We start from the raw sequence: 23,124 nt of genomic DNA, 5'->3' as shown, positions 1-23,124 counted from the left end.
TGAGGCTCAAACATTGGAGTACCTATGCATTGGGATTAATGTTTGCTAGACAACTTTTAGTTATCTTCCTTTGGAAAGCAACATGAAATCTGTCTTATCTCACCTACAAAACACTTTCTTCACACTTTTTCCCTGAAAATGGAACACATGAATTGCACTGGCTAAAAACATGAACTGCACAAGCCAAAGGTTAAATATTACTTCATGGAGTTTGGCCTTCACACTAGTTCTTTACAGCCCCAGTATAAGAAATGCAAACACAAAAATTTTAGAAAAGGTCAGTACTAGGAGAAAAAAGAGAAAAAGTCATAACACCCATAGGATTTTCCTGTCTAAACAGGCAAAGCCACTTACTAGTTTCATTCTTCCAGTGAACAGCAGTATTGCTTTTCATTAGGTACAATTAAAGACTGTTACACAAGATACACACTCACCATACCCTAAAAGTCAAACTTCAGCATGCAAATAGCATTTAAGAGCTGCGTTAAGTAAAAACTATAGAAGAAAGTACCTTCCCCTCCTCACCACTAATATCAGGACACAATATTGGAACCCATGCTGTCAAAGGGGGACTGTACTGAAAGCAGACACTGCCAGTGTCTCCCCTCTGTACTTCAAAGACAGTTCTAAATTTTCTCTGAAGAGGAGGAACAATCTTATTGGAAAGACTTAGTGTAGGTGAGCAGTTAAAGTCAAGTTAGAAAACTGTCACAAAGGAAGTTAATCATCTTGTTCAGTCAATGACAAGTGTGCCAAAACAAGTTAGTAGCAATTTATGCAAAGCTCACAACAAATCTCAAACTTACGACTACTTCCAAATTCTTCAAACAGGAGCTTCACTTTTTCCCACTCTGTGGAATTCTTCTTGTTGGGAATATCCAAAGGAACAAAAGCACTGTAATACAGAAAAAAAAAAATTAATCTTTCTTACCCTAATTACTCAAATATAAAAAGAATTCTACTTCCCAATTAAGAAGATGGAAATCCATTCATTCCTGAAGAATCAAAGTTTTGTGACATTAGGCTTCAAAAATTCTGAAGGCAGTCTTTCATTTTATTTACATTCCCCTAAAATGCTTTATTTAGACCAACAGAGTATATGTATGAGTGTGCAGAGTCAGGCCTGAGGTCAATGAACAAGTGATTTTCTATTTACCAGTCCTAAAAAAGGTAAGGACCCTACACTCAAGTATCATTAAGATTTATTAATCTGATTTACTATTCTGATTTGATTCATATGCAATGCAGAGGAGCAAATAAACTTTAAGCATCAATTGAGACAAATTCTCCTATAAATACACACTTCTGAAAGCCAAAATAAAACAATTAATGATTTCCAAAACAAGCATTAAAATTTAAAGGGACATGTTTATCTTCCATTATTACAACTAAACTAACACATCTGCTGCATTCCATTCTTTGTTCTGTAGTTGGCCCAGAGAAGTTCATTCAAGGTTTTTGATTTTCCAATAAGGAGAGACTAGCAAAGAACACTCAGAGAACGATGTCAGGTAGAAGAGTCCTCTAACTGAAAGCTTCATCTTGTCAGTCACACCATCTGAAGTCAAATTATAAGAGTAACTCTTCAGCACCTCTATAGACAAAACAGCTGGTTTTGTAACAGCTGAAAAGCCAGTACCTCCATACCAAAAAACCACTGAAACCATCTCTTCGAGACATGAAATAGGATGCCTACAAGTCACAAGGAAGTCAGATTTGAAAGGAAACATTTTAGACAAAGAATGGGAGAACCCAACAATAATGCTCACAAGTATCTTTCACACTCGTATAAGAAAGAATACATTAATTAGATCCCCACTTCAAGTCCCAAACAAATACGCATATCCAAGAATGCGTCTCAAACGTCCAAGTACAAAAAAGATGCTTATGTATCAAAAGTTAGGGCTAAACCAACAGTGTGCTCTTATTATCACACTAAAACTAAACTGGTAGTCTGCAAAAAAAGCTGACATTTTAAAAATTAAAATCTTAATTTCTAAAAAATTCTTGATTTGCAGCTTCTTGACTGCACTAGAGGCAGATAAAGGGCTAGCATTTACTTAATTTGATGCATGCTTGTTGACTTTAGATTTTCTTCTTGTATCTGCCTCTAGCAGTGATTCTTTCTGTAAAACAGCATCCAAGTAACATGAAGACATGGGTATTAAAACCAAGTTAGGCAATATTTCTACTTACAAGAGAGATAGAAACACAAATAACTGCAGGTTTATTTGCTAAAAAGGGTTAAAATAGGAGACAGAACATAAGTAAGCTCAAGTCCTTTTTATTTTAGCATCAGTATGGATCTGGTATCTGTAGACCACAGCAGGGAACAAATGAGATGGAAGAACATCTTAGGATACTTAGAACTTGATTGCCTTTTTTCCCCCAAGAGCAATAGGATTCCCTTTTTTTTTTTTCTGAGACTACCTACAACCAGCATGTCAAAGGACACTAATCAGAACAGGAGCCACTGTATATGTTATACACACTCTTCAATTATTACTCAGTCAAATCTCAACTGAAGGAGATGGACATCTGATTCTGCTCCTGCTCAAGTTCCATGCACAAGACAGAGTTAGCACACCTAGCCATCTACAGACCTGCATCCAGTCCACACTCCCAAAGGATCTCCAAAACACAGCCTATCTGTTGCATCAGCACATCACACAGCAGTTTAGGCCTATTCTCCATGCACACTAAGCAAGAAATTTGACAAAAGCCTTGGCTATTTTGCTGGGTTGGCTATACGGTCAACGCAGCCTAAGGGCCATAGTAGCCATTAACAGAATGAGAAGTTTCCATGCCAAATAACTCCATTTACCTGTCATCACTGTGATCAATACAGTGCCTGAATAGAGTACAAGCACCAGGGCAGTGTAGCTGAGAATTTAGGTAATGCAAGCAAACAAAGCAGCTCAGCTGTGATGTGTGACACTTGGAGTTCTGGGCATAAATGAAAGTATTAACTGCAGTAATTTTAAGAGTAGAAGAAAACTGCTATGCTGTTCAAAACACATCCTGGGTATATTATGCTTATGATCTAGATCAATATCTAGGCTACACAACAAGGAAAGTAAATGCAAGATGAGCAGTTTAAAACTATTAACTTTTGGCAGGTCTAATAACACACAGGTGTAGATGGGTAAAGTTTGATCCTTAAATCAAAGAACTGTCAGGAACTGTCATCCTGAGGAAATTATTTTCCAACACATTACATTTCAACTCATATCACAGAACTCGCTTTAAGAAAATAATTTGCATAACTATTTATAGGTTAATTAGACATATATTCAAGCTTTTGAAAAACTAATGGTTCTAGAAAATTTAAGGTAATCAGTTTGATTCCAAACACTGACAGTCATGGAAGCATTCCTTTTAGGACCAAACACTGATTAGCCTTAAAAGAAAGCATTTTATTTCACACCAGACTGATGTGCAAGTGTGCCTTAATGTAGATTGTAGTATCTCAAGCCCCTTGACAAGCACATGACATTTAGAGAAAAGTTATCTACTTTCCTTGTATTATGAGAAGGGAAAGGCATTACAAGTAAAAACTACTCCTGAGTATGCCAGTATAAATTTGTCCTATACTTTGCTCTTAATGGTACTCCACATCAAGTTATTTGTGTGCAGAGGATTTAAGCGTTACAGACACGCACATCTTTGCCACAGCAATAGACTAACAGACAACTGAAGTAAGAGGTATAAACACTACTCCTGATAAGAATTCAGACAGTAACATCCTGATAATTGAGCTGTGTTACCAATTTAGAAAAAACCTCCAAGGTCATAGCTGTTTTGTGCCATGTTTCCCACAACAGTCCAAAAGATCTCCAGTGGAGCAAGGTCAACATCACAGTAAGAATGCGAGATTCTTTAACTTTGAACTTAATATAACTTCCACGATTTCTTTGAGGAATGCTGACCAGGGAAGAGGCAGGAACTTCTTATGCAGACCTTTAAAGCTATTTATTGACCTGGTTTAATTATACAGATGACTAGCTAAATCAATCAGAACAGAGGCTGTCTGGCTATGAGATGCTAATTGTGTAAGCACAGGAAGACAGACTACTTGCTAGGCACTTAACTGGAAATATTCCAAGCCCTCTTGCTCTTGTAAACTGTATGCATGAGTATTCTAGTCCATTAAGCTTAGCCACCTAGAATTAAATCCAGTACATAAAGTCTGTTTTAATGTGGCTTTGATCATGACTGCCAAAGAGAAAATCCCCTCCTACTACCAGTAGGCAGTACTGCAAGACTGGTCTTCACTACCACATTCAGTTGAACTCCTCACATAGAAGCTTCACGTAGAACTTATCTCTTTCTTATCACACTGGGACTTCTGAGGGCACTCTTTGCCCTTGCTATGAAAACAGCTGACTAACTCTAAGCCAGAAAACTTCTCCAGAAAAAGCATGTAAATAAACACCAAGACACATGCTATTTAAATACACACACATATATAACTATACTAGAACTAGAGAGTTCACATTTTTCTGTAGCACAGTCACCTCAGTTGCTTCCAAAACTGAGCCTTTTTCCCTTCAAGGGAGACTTACAGGCTCCCTTAAAGGGGAAATACAGGAATTACATCGTTCTGTAGCAGCATCTTAGGTAGCAAGGGTCCTTTATTCTGAGGGCATTCAGATGATGCTACTACTTTATCATTACCACCTTAAGAGCGTGCAGGTAACCTACTATGTATAATAGCAGTAAAACTGTTCCAGTTAGAATGAGAAATACCAAAATCCCTATTGGTACCTAAAGGAGTCCTCCCTCTCTGCAGCAGATACTGCTGCTGTTTATCAGTGTTTATCCTGCTGTTTATGCACCTCTGGAGAAGCAATGTTCAGTAACTTAGTCCAAGACCAAGTACTACAGCTCTGTGGTTTGCAAATCAATCTCACTGTCATATGGCACAGTATCAGAGGGGATGATGTAAGCTGCTGTAATCTACAAGTTTTGTAGACCTTAAAGAATAAGCCTAACTGCACAAAGGACAATTAAGAAGTCAAGAACCAAGTTCTATCTTACTAGGAGAGAAGAACAAACATGCTTACAACTACTGAGGATTCGGCTGACACTAACTAGAGATAATACTAAATTTTCTAAACTGGATATGTTATACAGTACATATATGTATGTCCATGATGTGAGCCAACAGTCAGAAACAGCTTTTTTCAGAAATTTTAGTAATATTTCTAGACCATGATTAAGCTGACAACTCCTTCAGTCTCTTATAACAGCAAATATGCTGCTATAAGACAATAAGGACAATAGACTTGTTAGAAACATACCTTTAATATTTATCAAAACTAAAACATTATGCCAATAAGATGGCATACAAATAGAAGCATTAATTTCACTCTAGTTTCCACTTCACGCTCTGGTACTTTGACATGGATCATTTTAGCATATAATTTGTAATCTTCACCAACTTTATTGCTGCAGTCAAAATGCTAAAAAGCTTATCACACAGCAGACATTAGAAACATTCCATATTGGTGTCCATGTCATACTTAGTGGTGATCTGAAACTGAATTTGTAATACTGCTTGGAGTTTCAGAATAATGGCACTTGCTGCAAATAAGTTATTCACTTCAGTAACATTTGCCTTTCATATAAATGCCAGCAAATTCTTTATCATACAAGGCAAAATTACATCAAGTATAACTCCACACTACACTTACATTCCTTCAGAGAACACTTCCATTTAAGAAAGTATAAGCACATAACTCCTAATCATACCCTAAAAAACTGTTTTGCCATGAAGCATTTGATAGAGGCAGAAAACAGAACAAGCACAGATTTTTCACTCCCTGTTGTACACCGAAGTAACAATGTAGTGTCATCACATCCTTGATATACATTTACAGTGCACACACAGTCAACTTGGAAACACAAGTATCTCCACAATTAGGAAACCATTTTAGCTTCCACTTAAACTCTTTCTTTTCAGGTCCCAGTTCTCAGGATATTTAAACCCTATTAGTGATTAAGCTACATGGTTCATTATACAGACTGAGTGCATCACAATCTTCCTCTTAGAAGCACACAACAGAACTGCTAAATAAATCTTGCATAGAACAGTGTTCAATACAAATACTTACCCAATTAAGAGAAGAACTGCACAAACTGTGATGAATCCCAGAGTGTATTTGAGTGCAGTTTTAACCTGCTGTGTATTAAAGAGAAAGTTAATATATTGACATAAAATAAATCCAAAGGGATTTGTCCAAACTATGAAAAAAAGTATACTTAGCATAACAGGTATTCAAGGAAAAAAAATCTCCATAAAAACCATGAGTAATTTTAGATATAAGTGAAAAGTACACATTATTGAAGAGTCTCATAACTTGAGAACCATGAACAACGACATGGAATTATGCTTCCATCATAACCTATGCACTTAAGCAACTGTGGCCAGAAGCCAGAGTACATTTGTTCAGTACAGTCTAAAAGAAAATACTTGATACTTTATATTATGGCTATGATTAGAAGTCTTCTCATGTTAAGGTTACAACTGAGTGGAAGGGAAAACAATCACGATCAATGACTAAAAGGTTCTTCAGAAAAGTATTTTCATTTGAGAAGTTGGCACTTTACTGGCATGCATTTACTGTATACCCTGGAAAGTCAAGCATTTCAAAAACCTTCAGTGCATTACAAATATAACCAAGTGGTTATAGCTTCAGGTAAATTACTACTGCCTACTTCAAGAAAAAAATGCAAACACTTTGGTAGAAAGACACTAAATTTGAATACTTATCTCGCAATCAGTATAATTTTCCTGTCCTCTTCTTTAAAACCTGTCCATATGTTTCCTATTCTAAAGAAAGGCTCACATAAGAAGCTTTAACTTCCTGTATATGAAATTTGGCTCAAAAGATTTTCTAGGAAGTTTAAAGAATTCATGCAAATACAGATGTTACTTACTTATCTCACTAAAGTTTCATTTCATGCAAGACTACAGTGCTTAGAGTAGACAATGCCAGACTAAGTCTTACTAAGAGCTGCTCCAGTATTTTTAAGAAACTGTTACAACAGACTTAGAAATGGTATTAACACTGTAGTACGTAAGTTAGACAATCATTCTTGCTTTCATTTTTTTTGGCTGTATTCACTTGCCTTTCCACTACTCAGTGCATTTGCTAGAGTAAACTTACCAAGCATGTGTTGCCATCATCATCTTCCTTCTCCTCATAATAGAAATAGACAAAGGGAATCCACAGAAAGACGCAGAACAGTATGATCGAGTACAAAGCTAGAAAAAAAAATTTAATTAAGTGAAGAGACAAAGTTACATTGGCACTTCATTTACTGCATAGTAATTCAAAGAAAGAATAAAATATTAGTTTCCTCTCATTCTGTTATTAATTTCAAGCATTGAAAAGTTAATGAAATTCACTGGCCAGCATATGAACTATTACTGTTTTGTGAACTCCTAAGGACTTGATAGAGTTAACTCTTTCAGACTAAGGATTTCAGATCCATCTTCAACAGTAATAAACAGACTAAAAGTAATAAACTCCTAGAATCACAGAACATGCTGAGTTCCAAGGGACCCATCAGGATCATTGAGTTCAAGTCCTGGCCCTCTGCAGGACACCCCAAAAATCACACCACATACAGAGGTGATATGCAGTACTAGCACACTGAGGAAGAGCTAGTGTGGAGGATAGTGAATGAAAGCAAGCTATGCCACCTAATAACAAGTTGTACACAGAAAAGATAGATTAAAAAAAACACATTTAAAGCTATTTTGATCACTGGGCTCAATTTCAGGTTATGTTCTACTATTAATGTAAGTACATTATAGATGGAAGATGTGGTTCTGTCACTGATGACCTCAATTCCCAAAACAAAACAAACTGTAGCAATATAGTATCATCACTTCACATTCCTTTCTTAGGAACAACTTTTTAGAGGAAGGACTAATTGGAAGTTGCAACAGACATTTATCTGAGTAGCCACTAAACCAAAACAGTCCTACTGTCATATTACTTTGATGCACAGATGATCATAAAAGAAAGTTTAAACCAGCTACTTTAACAGACATGAAGACTTTCTCATATATGTCTTCACAAATACTAACTGGCAAGTTTTGAAGACATTAGGACAGCTGGTCAAAATCAAATGGCTGATTAGAGAGTGATATGAAAAGGAAAGACCAATTTCAGATACAGAATTTCAAGTTTAAATCTGCAGCTCTCTGTATTATATATTACATATGTTTTAGCACATCATTGTTTAAGCAAAACCTTTAAATACTTCTAAGAATCTTACATTATAAACACTACAGAAGTCCATTAAGAAACTAAAAACCATCAAGCAGTATGTTACAGTCTTTGCACCCCACAAGAAAGGTATTCTGGAATAGTTTACCAAGCCCTCAAAATGTTACAAGTATCACACAACAAAGGCTGCTTGTGCAAGCACAAAAATCACACCATTGAAGGGCTAAGTAAAAATACCCAAGACCTGCGATCTTCGGCTATTTTTCATCTCTGCCTTATTTTGCACAACTAATTGGCACCTTTCCACCACTAACTAATATATTCATCCCAACCTAAGTTTGTGACCTCTTATCTTGGCTAGTGCACTCCTCATCATACTCATGTACTTCAAAGAAATCTACCTCAGCATTTTTACTTAAGGTGGTGTAGGAGGCAAATCAAGTATTGCCACCTAGAACCTAAATATGAATCAGGATTTTCTTTCTAAAATTCATTACTTCAAAAAATATTTCAAAGTGTTAAAGGTACCTACTGTTTAGAGTGCTGATTTAGTATGGCATTGTAAGAAGAGGAACAAGTTCCCTACTTCATAAATTCTCATATTAGCCAAGAGTATAACATTCTGGGCGCCTCAGTTCAGGAAGGACATTGAGGTGCTGGAGCAGGTCCAGAGAAGAGCAACAAGGCTGGCGAAGGGACTCAAGTACAAGTCCTGTGAGGAGAGGCTGAGGGAGCTGGGGTTGTTTAGCCTGGAGAAGAGGAGGCTCAGGGGAGACCTCATCACTCTCTACAACTCCCTGAAAGGAGGTTGCAGTCAGGTGGGGGTTGGTCTCTTCTCCCAGGCAACCAGCAGTTGGACAAGAGGGCATGGTGTTAAGCTCTGCCAGGGGAAGTTTAGGTTGGATATTAGGAAGAAATTCTTCACAGAGAGGGTAATCAGACATTGGAATGGACTGCCCAGGGAGGTAATGGATTCACCGTCCCCGGAGGTTTTTAAGATGAGACTGGATGTGGCACTTAGTGCCATGGTCTAGTAACCACAGTGATGTTAGATCAAGGGTTGGACTTGATTATCTCAGAGGTCTTTTCTAACCCGGATGATTCTGTGATTCAGGGCTCTAGAACACCTTAAAAATTCAGTCTCTGAAATGTAGCCTTAGCACATTGTAGAGCAGTAGTCATACTTCTTCAATATTGTGAATGCTTTCAGAAATCAAGCCTCTAAAATCTAATTTTTTTAGACTAGGCTTAGACCACAATGCATCAGTAAATTAGGCAAGTTAAGTTACATGCACCATTAATGGGGAGAGTGGTTTGAATCAGTTGGATAGAGCACAGTGCTAATAATGTTGAGGTTGTGGGTTCAATCCCCATAAGGGCCATTCACTCAAGATCTGGACTTGATCTTTGTGAGTTCCTTCCAACTCCGAATATTCTGTGAATCAAAGATCAGAATAATCAGCCCACAGAGGTCACCACAAGCACAGAAACATCCTCACTTCCAAGTTATACTGTGTTGAATTCAGCATTCCTTACTCGTAAGGTACACACATCCATGTTTCTTCCAAGAGGACAGAGGAAGGAACATAAATTCAAGTGACTATAAACTGTGTGGGTAACTTTATTTACAGAGAATCATTAAGGTAACTCTGTTACCATAGTAATTTTATAGGACTGTAACAGAAAAAAGGCAACTTTGTGTTTGCTTTTCCCAAGTAAAATAATTCCAAGACAGACCTTCTTGTTCATACATCATGTGAAATCATAGAACTGTCTGTGAGAATCTTTTAGTTAGAACTGAAAATTAAATTTGTAACTCCCATAGTTAAAGAAGCAAAATATTGCTCTTGCTATTATACTACAAAGGTAACTTTAAAAAATGTGGCCAAGTTCCTGTCAACAAGACAGGAGACTGATCATCTGGGGGTTTAATTTTAATTTTCAGAATTCATGAAAAAGAAAAAGTAGCATCTTTCATCAGCTCATACAAGTTAGTTACCCAAGGGCAAGCCTTCAATTGCCTGTTGTTCTGCCCAGTAAAAGCACTGTTTATTCCCTGAAAGGCTAACCTTCAAACACCAAGGTCTTGCAGCAGCAAACAGCCAGTCAACTGACAAAGTCAGTCAAGTGACAAAGATATTCCCTTCCCCCTAATTCCTCTGTGCCCTGACACACACTCTTGGCTTTCATTATCACATTTCTACTAACTTCAGTTTTAAATCAGGGACTGCTCTTTGCTCTAGTTCAGAGGCTCAGTTTCTTTTACAAAACATTTTTCTGGGTTCTATCAGAAGCTTGAAGCACTACCTCTTGCAGGATGCTTTACTGCATAGCCAGTGCAACAACAGGTCCTGCCACTCAGTCAAGTAACGTTCCACAAGAATTCCTTGGTAAGGTTTGTCTGTTGTAAAGGTATTCCTTAGAGACAATTCTTATCTCAAGTCAAAATTATTCACTGTGCTGATCTGAACCACACCAATACAAAGACACCTGAACTATGAGAAAGTTAGACTCCATAGTAGTCTTCAAGTAATTATAGCAATGTTATTGAGTGTTTTGACTGAGTTTTCTTTTTTCTCCTAGTAGTATGAAGGGCAATTAAGAACACAAGGAACAACAAAGAATAGTGAAATATAGTAGGTGAAAGGAATGAAATTTATCAAGAACTGGGAAGGTTTCAAGCAGACTATCCAAGACAAATATTCCCTCGAATCCCCTTGAGAGATTATAGGAGCTTCAAGAATATTATGTGATCAGAAGTATCTTACATCATACAAAACTTGGTTTTCCAGATATCATATATTAATGCATTGCATAACATCAAAACTACTAAGTTGCTTAAAACAATTTGTTATATACTCTTTCACTTGTTCTTCTGATAAGTCACAAGCTGCTTCAGAAAACATAGAATCAATCTTTCTTCCCAAATCTATTATTTTTTTCATCTCATAAAAAATTCTTCGAACAAGTTTTCATCCAAAGTGGCAGTAGAGATAGCTTGTTTTCTCAAGTGAAAGTTAAGAAACACAAAAAAGTAGTGAAATTAAAATCAGACACTTGTTTGAAGCAGGACAGTTAAAGCAGTTCACCAGTGTTTCAATGCTACGATAGACTTCCATTTTATGTTCTGGCACATTGCTTGTAGAAAGCTCACACTTATTAGAAGAATGTTTCTATAGATGTAACTCCACAATATTTGCCAAGTACAGCTATGGGGATCTCTCACAGTACTTAGAATGGCTTCTCCTAGGACCAGACCATGAAAACAGTCACATTTGATTTGCACCTATGAATTCCTAGAAGCCCAAGACCTTGTGTCAATGGCTCAGTATCAAATGTTTGCAGTAAGCAGACAAAATTCCACCCGAAAAATACCAAGTACCCTTTTGGATAAATTCTAACTTAAACTCAAGAACTTGAACCTAGGAACTACCATACACTAACTATTGCTGATTAAAGACAAAAAGAAATGGAAAATCTGAAGTCTAGCATAGACTTTGAAGCACATGGGAAGAGATCCCATGAAATCTAGCACCCAGTCCTTGCCACGCTATAGTCAGGAGACACTTAACACATGCAGGCCAAGAGATCTCAGTTTATCTCCCAGGAACATGAGTATCTACCAATGGCATCCTTTCACCACTCACAAAACTTGACCAAAGGACACCGAATGCCAAGATGACTCCAACAGTAGGATTTACTCACTCAAGAACATGGCTCCATGTCAATTGTTTCAATCCCATTCCTTGTGATATAAAGCAAACCGTGTTGGACTGTTTCCAATTATAACACTTTCTGAAAAGAGTTCTCCTTCCAAACAAATTAACATGCTTTTTTTAGAGCATCTGACAACCATGGATCATTCCTCAATCACTCAAGTACTGTCAGACATGTTCTGTTACAGTTGGGTTTAAGACAATTAACACACTAAGCCACTACGGCTTCAAAGCAATCAGTAGACTGGTTTCTTACGAAAAGCTTTTAGGCTACTGAAATCCCACCTCAAAATATCGTTATTTCAAGCTTCACTCTGAAAATACCTTGTTTATCATTCTACCACTACAAACTCATTCTACTTTTGTACCAGTCTAGCCAAGAAACCAGGTGGGTATGAGAGACAGAACATTTTTTGTGGGGGCTAACATCTAAGGAAAAAATAGAAAGCTCTTCTGGATTTAGTTACAGTTTTATCAGTAAAATGCAATACAAGTAGCAAAGTAATCCTTAATATTCTAAAACATCAGTTAAACTACAGCCTCCAAATTCTTGTAAAAATTAGAAGTGACTTGAATTGAACGGCAGTGACTGGAGTGCACCAATTATTGATACTATATGTTGCCAATATAACTGCAGGAGTCAAGTGGTATAGTAACATAGTTATCACTGCATTTTCATGAGACAAAAGAAAACACAGGAATTCATGTCCTTAAGTACAAAAGGATACTTGAGTTTTGCTCATCCTGCTTGTTAAAAAAAAAAAAAAAAAAGACCAAATACTTTCACAAGAAGATACAAGTAGAAAAAATTGAATAGTACTGCAAGACTGGAAAAATTGTTTAACTTAATCCTTCTCAGCTCTCCTTCTCACTATGTTGTGCAACAGCAGCAGGGAACTAGATTATGTAGGAGAGGCATTAAGTTGTGGTTTTATATATTACTAGTAGAGACTTCTGAAAATACGTTACCTATTACTGCTCACTTCAGTGTAGCTCTAGTTATAAAAATGTCTATCAACTCCTCAAATTAAGATAACAACAGAAAAATGTTTTTAAAAACATCTTTAAATCTCTACCACCATCTGGAGGATGCTATGAAATAAAACATTCCTCCCACAGTATTTCAAGTAGACCTGTCCAGACAAACCAAAAACAAAAGCAGTTTTCCAAACTGAAGTTCTAATCTATTCCAAAGATTAGTTTGGGATTTACCAAGAGACTCAGACCAAAACATTTTGCAGAAATTCATCAGTCTCACTAATCCACTAATCTATAGAAAACTGTCCACAGAAGAGTTTCACAACTGCTCCACGTAAGAAGTTGTGAAATACTTGGGCTGTTAAATAACACCTAAAAAGAGTAGAAAGCAAATACAAAGCAATACCACTATTATATATTAAAGAATCTTTGTGGAAGATAACTAGTTTTTAGAAGTTCCTTTTTGAAAACAGAAGTGTCTTACTACTTTTGACTTTAGGTTTCACTCAGCATGAAACTGCACATTTTAGTTTCAGTCAGTATCACTGGCAGGCAATAAACATTGCGTAACTTAACAAAAAGTCCAGTATTTAGAACCATTTCCTGATCTAAAAAAACATATTCAAAAGAGCCAACCTATAGTCTTCTAAGACTTCCAAACGTCAAGTCTTAGGAAATGTTACCAAAAGCAGGCAACTACCTGCTTTGTATCATTGACTAAGGCAGGCATTTCACTCAAACAGTGATATGCACTCTTCTACAGCTGCCCCTTGCTACTCATTAATTCCATAAGGACAACTAAAAAACTGATCTACGACTATGCAGAGGTTTGGTGAACAATGAATTTTATTATTACATTTCATTGCAGTCCTTTTTTTTAACTTCAGTTCTGTTCAGGGATTATCACTCTTGAATCAACTCCTTTATGCTCCTTCACAGTAGCTGTTACTTTGAACACAGCAGTTGCTGAACCTGAACACTTAAAAGTGTCACACTCATGGTTGCCTGAACTTTTTACATGTTAGGCAAGTTTCACACTGCTGCATATATTAAGCATCATGAAAGTTACAGCAAAACCATGTTTCCCTTAAGGGACCACTGAATATACACACAGGAAATATGTTAACCATAGATTATATAACAGAAGCCTTTTCATGGACTGGCCTTCAGTATATTTGCATTTTTAGGGGGCTCTTGAAGGTACTAACGTTCCCTGAAGGGCAGCAAGTACAAGACTAATGTTTAACCAAAAGGGATAATCCAGTATGATCTCTAAAAACTTCATGCTTTCACTTAAAGGTCCTATTAACTGGAAAAAAATTAAAATACTTACTGTAATATCCATAAAGTACAGTGTCTTCAATTTGTCTTGAAACATTAGCATCAGCCCAGATCTAGCAATAAATGATAGAAGCATTTATCATCAAATGAAACAAAATAACACTACAGACAATAACTCATTAAAGAACACATATACATAGATGGATATAAAAAAGCTATGTCTAAAAAAGAAATAAAATTCTAGACTGCCAGCAACAGGGAAAATCACTGGGCAAACAAGAATGCAAACAGGAATAAGCATATGACAGCTTCATAAAGGGCAGATTTTAGACCTGAAAGAACACTGAGTAGTTTTGGCAGCTCCCATGTATGTTCTGCTAATTCCCACAGTATCTTTATAAGAGTCTCTTAAGACCATCGCAGAATGGTTTGGGTTGAAAGGGACCTTCAAAGATCATCTAGTCCATCCCTCCTGCCCATGGGCAAGAACACCTTTCACCAGGTCAAGTTGCTCAAAGCCCCATTCAACCTGATCTTGAACACTTCCAGTGATGGGGCATCCACAATCCCTCTGGGCAACCTGTTCTAGAGTCCCACCACTCTCACCACAAAAAATTTCTTCTTCATGTCCAATTTAAACCCACAATCCTTCAGTCTAAAACTGTTGGCTTTTGTTCTGTCTCTACAGGCTTTGGTCAAAAGTGTTTCTCCATCATTTTTATAACCTCTTTGTATATTGAAAGACTGCAATAACATTTCTCCAGAGCCTTCTCTTCTCTAGGCTGAACAACCCAACTCTTTCAAACTGTCTTCATAGGGAAGGAGATCCAGACCATTTCTGTGGCCCTGTTCTAATAGTTTTCTTGTGCTGTGGGCCAAAGAGGTGGACACAGTACACACAATATTTCTATCACAGAATATCTTTGATTAAAATTTACATTTACAGATGAAACAGTACTTAGACATAAGAATAACAAATTACTTTTTATTATGCTCAGTTACAGCTCAGCAACTTCTGTTTTTCTAGTTATTTTACCAGTTTCATCTATCATCTCCCTTTTCAGAAGTATGAGACTTCACTTCTTTGTTTGAGCAAGACTTGAATTACATGAATATTGAATTTAGCAACTTAGATCCTACAACTCCAAACCCAGCAGCACTGATAGCCCTTATATGAACAAGAGCAAAAGTAACTATGTTACTCAGTCCTGGGGAATGGTTCAGAGTGTGGAAGCAATGAAAGTGAAAATACAAATCTATGTTGGAAACAGCAGTCAGCCAGACGGCTGACGTCAAGCTCTTGCACCCATTCCCTTTTTCTCCTCCTAGAGAGGAACTATTGGTTTAAGGAAGCTAAATGTCTTATAATAATGGTTGGCAGCCAAACTCAGGGATTGAATACAAGGTCCAAAGGTCCAAACCTGCCAGTACAGCTTAAACATATCCAGAATTGTTTTAGTCTTGTGGGATTCAATCTATGTGTGGTCAATATCAAGACAGCAGTTATCCAGAAGCAAAACTCTTTAAAAGCTAGAGAACACACGAAAATAACTGAATTGGTGAAGAAAAACAAAAACATCCAGCACTGTCAAAGCTCCTTTCAATTTCCACATGCAGGCTTTTTCTAAACTGGTAAGATCAAGCCCTTTCACTTGTAAAGATGCATGACTAGTACAGAGAGATATGAAAGTGCAAGTGAGTACACTCCTTAATGACTGCTACCACAAGACTTAAAGATGTTTGGCACTTGTTCTATTAGTTCTCTCAGTACTCATAAACTCCTATAGAATATGGGCTTGATAACATATCACGAACACTTGATTTTTCTATTATCTCAGAAAGTCAGTACCACCTTCCCTTTTGTTACTGTATTAAGATTTCCAGTAGGTCACTTTACATTAAGCTTTTAAAATTCACTGTCTGAACTAAATTAGATTATCATCCAACTGGAATTTGAGTAGAAAAGTACACATGCATTTTGACATGTAATCAGCAAAAAGGAAGGATGAAAAATATTTTCACAGAAGGGGGCAGAAGCAACACCTGAAGTGTCTGCCAGGTGCACAATAAGCTAAATCTTTGAAGACTGTCAGGCTCAAGCCCGACAGCATTTCAACTAAGAAATTTCTAGGCATTTGCATTAAAATACACCACAAAAGAATCTGATTCTAATAAGTTAATACTACGTAACACTAAAGCATTTAAATTGCCTAATGTTAAAAATTAAGAGATTGCATTGCTTTAATTATGCCTAAGGGAAAAATCAAGCCTGAACTGGACAGTTTACATTATTTGCTTCCAAGTAAGTATTGGAACAAGGTCTCTCCTGTAAATGATGGAGACATTCAAATGCACACCAACCAAGGTTAAGCAAGAAAAACAACAGTAAGACCTGATGTTTAAGTGGCACAGTCATTGTACAGGAAGAAGTAGCTAGTAATGGAAATACCAACAGAGCTTAGCTGCCAAAGAATTGCTTCTCCCTCAACTACAGAAAAGCATTAACAACATTTATAACACAATACAGATGTAGAACTTGAAAACATTGTAACTGCTCTTCATTTTATTTCTCAAATTAAGCTGCATAGAGGACCAGATTAATGTTCTAGGAAACATACACTACACTACACTAAAATAGTGAGATCTTATCTTAAATAAACATGTCAAGATGCAAAGATGTGTGCATTTCACCATCATTTAGATCTGCCCCAATATAGAAACTTCACACTACTCTGCACAGAAAGAAACTGTAATGCAAGCCAATTTAATATTTATTACGTCAGCTTTCAGTCTGCTGAAGTCCCACATTTACATAGAGGCAAAAAACCTTATTCTGACAAATTATGCATATGCACACACCATCAGTAACTCAAAAGCAGTAAGCAGTTCATCTGAGCTGTTTCAAAAGCTAGTGACAGCAGCACTGTCTTGCCAGAAGCAAGAAACAGTGCTACCTAGTGAGCGTCAAGAGCTCTGACATTGTCAGCATCACCCATGACATATCAAGCAGCTAGGTATATGAATTTACTGAACTAGCACACCCACAACTCAGCTGAGAACTCATCTGGACAGCCTGTAGATCTAGTCTGTTTTTCTTCTCCATCCATTACAATCTAAGCTTACAACATATACAGCAAATACCTTAGAAGTACAATAGATTAGGAAGGTTAGAATTCATTACTGCCTTCAGCAACAGTTTAAGGTTGAAAATGTGACCACAAATTCTCTTAAGATCTGCAGAATTCAGGCACTCTGCACTGTTCTGCTGTATTTCATTCTGTTCCATGTAGTTTGGCGAGTATATAACACATCACCTTTAAAATACCCATAACAATGCATTGCATTGATAGATAAGGGAAGTCACAAATTGCAAGGGGATGCAAAATGAGTATGATTACCCATATTAAGCTATTATGCTTAAGTATTCCTTAACATAGGTCATGTTAAATGCACTTACAAGTGTAAAAAGTAAATATATTAGTAAAATGTTGCTGTGTAAGTAAGGATATAAAAGAGGCAGTTTAAGACACTTCCAGTTTACCTAAATGCTAAAACCAAAGCAAAGCTCCCTCAGAAGATTCATTTAGCAATTATATTCATATAAAATTAGTTATGAAGAACATTTGCTCCCCCAGTAATCATTGAGCTGAGTCTTTTCCAGAAACTGTGTCCAGTTAGTAACTTATGTTAATGTATTTCAACAGAACACTACTATTCCAACCATACAGATAACTTCCCCAAATGAAAGCAGTACAAGTTAATCTGACAGTTTTGACCTTCCCCACTTTTTAATGGGGGAACAGCCATGAATTTCATTCCTTTGTCCCCATTAAATGTGACATTTCTACTGTCACTGCTGGACCCTGCAAGAGTTTCATGAGTACCATATTACAGGTTACAGTATTTGTGATGTTTCATCAAATGTAGATGAAGCAGTCATTCTGCTGATTAGCCTCTCCAAACCTCAGCCAATAAAAGGAAGATACAGTATGAAAGACTGGAGAGTGGGTCATAGCATGGTTACATAATCAAGAAGTTTCATATCCAGGTCTCAGATCTTCCAGCCTGTTACCTTCAAAATGGGACAGTGCCAGAATTCTGACTGCCAGATGGAGAGTAACACACAGAAATATGCATATCTCAGGCACATCTGGCTACTGTGAATGTTTTGGCCAAGTATTATTACTTCAAAAGTAGTAATTCTTACTCAGGACAAGAAGCATGGTCTCAGACAATAATGATTTCTCAACTAACACCTTTCTAAAAATAAAATCCCCTGACACTTCTAGTGGTTTGTATTCTGAACATCTACATAATGAGTTGCTCTCCCACCACCACCTTTGCAAGATGCAAAAAAACCTTTTTACAGACCATTCTATTAAGTATCTCCCACTAAACAGATGCTACTCTTTGAACCATTCAGAAGACAACTGGCTTTTAACAGCTCAGGCTGTTGTGATACATTCGGTCTAATCAGACAAGGAACATGCCACCGGCTTTTAACTTCATACAGCAGCAAGAATCCATACATTTCAAAGTGAAAAAGGTTTCATGACCTCTGCCTTCCGTTAAAACAACAGTAGGAAAAAAACCAGTGTGGTGATGGGAGTATCCTTGTTTCCTGCTGCAAGAATGCATCAGTTATATTTTCAATATTTGAAACCTGTAGGTCAGACCCAGAGGGCTTGGGTTCCAGCACCAATTTTAAGTCTTTAAGCTATGGTGAGGTTTTCTGTTCCTAAGTGCTTGTTAAAAATCAAACAAGCTTTCAGATCAAACAGATCAGATACAAGTGGATATATTTGAAGCCCATTGAAACAAACTATAGCATTGTAAATGCAAACAGACAAAACCTTGAGCTCAAAGTGGTGCTGGTGAGTATTACCATAACATCACTTACAAGGTAATACTCCGTTCTTTTACTAGTACTAAAACCAAAAGCCTTCTTTCCTACTTAAGCAGCACTATGAATCAAAGCAATCCCAGCCTCCAGAAAAAGTGTTGCAGTGACTTCTACTACACAGTCAGCGTGCAAAACTTTCTAATAACAAACCCGCTCGGTTCATTCACTAAAAAACCTTTAAGATAATATCTGGTAAGTCTCTCAAAATATGATGGGAGACACCATTATGTAACAAATGCTTCAAGCCACTTGTTCACAGTAAAGAATAGTTTATCTTAATTAAAAGATGTATAAATAGTACCTTAACAGTCCTGTTGAAATGGACAAAACCTCAAGGTAAACAACCAAGGCAGACCAAGGTACAGCACATAGCCCTTGTCAAGGAAGGTACCACAGAACACATGATGGAAAAAGGCTACACGACACCTTAAAGTGAATTCCTCCAGAAAGCAGCACAATTTTCATAGCCTTCAGAAGGGTGCTCTGCTTGCGTAATGCAGTTCAGACCATCGAGTCAATCCTCCTAGCCAAGACATATACCCTCTTCATTTGTCACCGATCCCACACACAATGAGAACTTTGAACCATCAGACCATGCGTTCAATTTAACCTGTGCTATCGACATAATGTGCTTCTCCCTAAGTTTGCTACAAGCCTGTTCAAAGCAAAGCCTCAAGAATATCCACAAGTTGGTAGAAGGGCAAGATTCATTAAAAATTAACCGAAAGTCCACATATAGTACCTCTTCCTCCTAAGTTGAGCATCTTTGTCTTTCTCATCACTCTAACACTGACAGTAGAAATCACACTTGGGAGGCACAGAAAAAGACTACATAACGAAAAGAATTGTTGACCTAGAATCTTGGTAACTGCCACTACTCTTGCGGCATGAGCCCTGAAATCATCCAGTTGGAAGGTCTTTTGATGAAATAACTAATTTATCTACAGAGAATATTATTCACATTTGCTACTTGGATCTACCTCAAAAAGTCACTGAGAAGACTATAGTAAAGACTTAACTCCCTCTGGCCATCCACAGCAACAGAGGGTTCTTGCCAGAGTCATAGTGAGAGGGTCTTGAAGTGCTGGATTTGAAAGAATAGTCCAGAGAAAGTCCAGTCTCCTGGAAATATTCTGAACCCAATCAAGTCTGTCCTACTTGTGAAGCAGTAGCAGGAAAGAAGCATGTGTTACCCTAGACAGTGTTAAAAGCTTTAACAATTAATAAAGATCTGACAGTAAGATGTTGTCAGCCTCCTACCTCAACGTTACTTCTAAACTGAAATTACCAAATCAGTAAAGTTGTGTTTACCTACAGGTTTGTATGTTCTGACTGATTTATTTCAACACCTGTGTTGGAAAAAATGCATTTATATCAAAAGATCTCATGTCACTGCTGCAAAGCTAGAAACTCAATTCAGCTGAGACTTAAAAGACACAGAAGAATTCTTCTGCAAGGCACTATGGAGCAATTTTATTTCAACAGGCCATCAGAAGTATCTACAAACGTTAGGAATTAAGCAGGACCAAGAAGCTTCAGAAGCACAGGCAAAAAGATACTTTACAGAAGAATGCATACATTAGCAAAACAGGCCTCCTTCGCAACAGAACATTCTGCTTAGTCCCCATCAGATGTGCACTTTTCAGCTGGACCTAGTTACATCATGGTTATTACTCTAGATAGTCAGGCTCAATTTATTTCTTAATACTGAGTGTCATTGAATTGCTGGAATCCTGACACGTGAAAGATCTCTTCTGTCTTCTATATCCACTTTAATTCTGAACAAAAAAAGTCTGAAGACACAAACTTTGAATAGTAACACTGAGTAATGCCTTCATTTATTCTATAATACCATTAAGCAATGGAGATGACAACATTCCCATCATGACTCAATTCTAAAGGCTTCTTATGACTTGCATTTATATAATCACCAGCAAGCTAGTTTTGAAGCATTATCACAGATCCAGAAAGACCTACATTTTCCTTTGTGAGTAGGGCTGAAAGGGAACACAGTTTTTGAGCTGCAAGCATTTACCATTTTCCCACTCTATCATTTGTTTCAGGATCATAACCTTTACTATAGATCCAAGTAGGCTCCAAACCAAACTAAGTAGTTATTCAAGTTACCAATATGTTCCAGTCCAACCTCTTGTTACTTATAGTGTCCTCACAAAGACACTGTGTCTCTACCTTCAAGAACTCCCCTTGAAAATTAAAAATGCCAATACTTGAAACATTGGGAAGAACCCCTACTTACAGCAATGCTTAGAGCAGATGACGACAATTACTGATCTCATTAAGAACTCATTTTGCACAGCAACCTCCTACAGTTTATAAATACAGTAGATTCAGTTACGGCTCTATCAGCCAAGAGGAGATATTACTGTATTTCCCTCCCTAAAGGGTTTTCGCAGCTTTCCCTCTTTCAAAAGGGTGCTTATTAATTCAGGTTTTAAATTATAGGTAGATTAACACAGTAAATCTTTATAAAGTCTTAATGTTTCCATACCAAATTTTTTACTGGCAAATAAGACAAAAAAAATAACCTAAATTACAAATGGGCAATACAGTCTGGTTTTGATCAAAGGTGCAACAAATTTTATTCCACTATGTCCTGTTATAATGTACTAAAAATCCAGCACTTAAGCAACTTGTTTATCTCTTCCAGATGGTACACTCACTCTTGCACAGCAGAAGGAATGGGCGTTTGGAAAGGCATAGAATATTTAAGATAAATAAAAAATCTGAAAAAACTGTGATCTAGTTTAAATAACAGATCTCAGTGTTGTATGCACAGCACTAATACCCAGCTTCAAAAAAACTCATCACTAAACAGTTTAGTGTTACTATGCAGGTATTAGCATTAATTTTAAACACTTTGACAACCTAAGAACATCCTGTTGCAACACAAGTGCTTCTTCTGAAGAGCCAATTAACATTTTTACAAGTCCATACCTTAAATGTACCATTTTGGTTTTTCATATAGGAAACCAAAAAGATGTCCACTGGTAGTAGTGCTGATGTGATAAGAGCAACGGCCAATGCAAATATTGCTGTTATGGTAGAAATCACTTCACTTTCCCGCCGACTCTGGTACTTGCGCACGTAAACCCAGCAGAAAATTAAAATGGCCTGAAATACACAGCAGAAGAGGTTTAGGAGTTGTATAATAAGAATGTCAGCAAATAGGTACTGATGTTAGACCCTGTACTGACAACTAGCAGAGCACCAACACACGTTTTACTCGAACACTGAACATCAGCGTCACATTCACCACACACAAAGTCACCCTTTTCCTTATCAACAGCGTGACCAACATCAGCGCTCACGCACGGAACGGGCGAAAACACAAACAAGCAGCGCGGACTGCGCAGGCAGGAGGGCAAGGCACCCCCGCCCGCAGCCCCGGGCTCTGCGGGGCCCGACGGCACCCCGGCCGAGGCACCCGCGGGAGCGCAGGGAAGCACCCGCTGCCGGGGCAAGCTGGGGGCACTGCCGAGAGGATCCGGCGGGGAGTCCAGCTCTGGAACAGCGAGGGGCCGAGCGAAGAGGGGCGGCCGGCCCAGGAAGGGACGTATGGAGGGGCCGCCGCAGGGCGGGGGAGCCGCCTCTCACCAGCAGAGCCAGGCCGAAGAGGCACCATCCCGTCAGCAGATCGGAGGCGGCCGCCGCCATCTTCGCTCCCGTCAGCAGCGGGGCGGCCACCCCGGGGCGGTGCTTATGGAGGGGCGGGAATGGCGTCACCGCGGGACCGGCCCAACAGCGGCCGTGACGTCAGTGGCTGCGGGCGTGACGTCACGTGCCCGCTCTAGCTGTGGTCGGCACAGCCGCTTCCGTCCCGGCCGGACACGGCCCGCTGGGCAGGGGGGAAGTAAGGAGAGGCAGGAGCCCTCCTGCCCCGCTCCGTGGCAGAGCGCAGCTGTCGGGGGGCAGGAAGGGGGGATCGGGGCGCATCGGAACGATGAGGTGCCTTCACCTCGTGCTCCCGCATGGGGTTTCCCTG

General features: G+C 38.2%; 1 protein-coding gene across 2 annotated transcripts in view; it reads right to left on the bottom strand.

Moving 5' to 3' along the window:
• Nucleotides 1-22,869, bottom strand: part of LMBRD1 (LMBR1 domain containing 1) — a 73,331-nt gene extending 50,462 nt beyond the window's left edge. For both annotated transcript variants that reach the window (XR_010429404.1, XM_064650219.1), the window contains exons 1-6: nucleotides 22,737-22,869; nucleotides 22,077-22,253; nucleotides 14,271-14,331; nucleotides 7,173-7,270; nucleotides 6,117-6,184; nucleotides 807-895 (exon numbers count right to left, since the gene is read on the bottom strand). Coding sequence is in view for 1 of the 2 variants with exons in the window: in XM_064650219.1 (XP_064506289.1) it covers nucleotides 807-895; nucleotides 6,117-6,184; nucleotides 7,173-7,270; nucleotides 14,271-14,331; nucleotides 22,077-22,253; nucleotides 22,737-22,796 (553 nt within the window). In the remaining variant the exon portion in view is untranslated. The remainder of the gene's footprint in view (nucleotides 1-806; nucleotides 896-6,116; nucleotides 6,185-7,172; nucleotides 7,271-14,270; nucleotides 14,332-22,076; nucleotides 22,254-22,736) is intronic.
• Between the last annotated feature and the right edge of the window lie 255 nt (nucleotides 22,870-23,124).

This window comes from Pseudopipra pipra, chromosome 3 (genome assembly GCF_036250125.1).
Source record: "Pseudopipra pipra isolate bDixPip1 chromosome 3, bDixPip1.hap1, whole genome shotgun sequence".
Taxonomy (NCBI): domain Eukaryota; kingdom Metazoa; phylum Chordata; class Aves; order Passeriformes; family Pipridae; genus Pseudopipra; species Pseudopipra pipra.
Note: the sequence above shows the minus strand (reverse complement) of the source record. Positions and strands in the feature narration are given on the sequence as shown.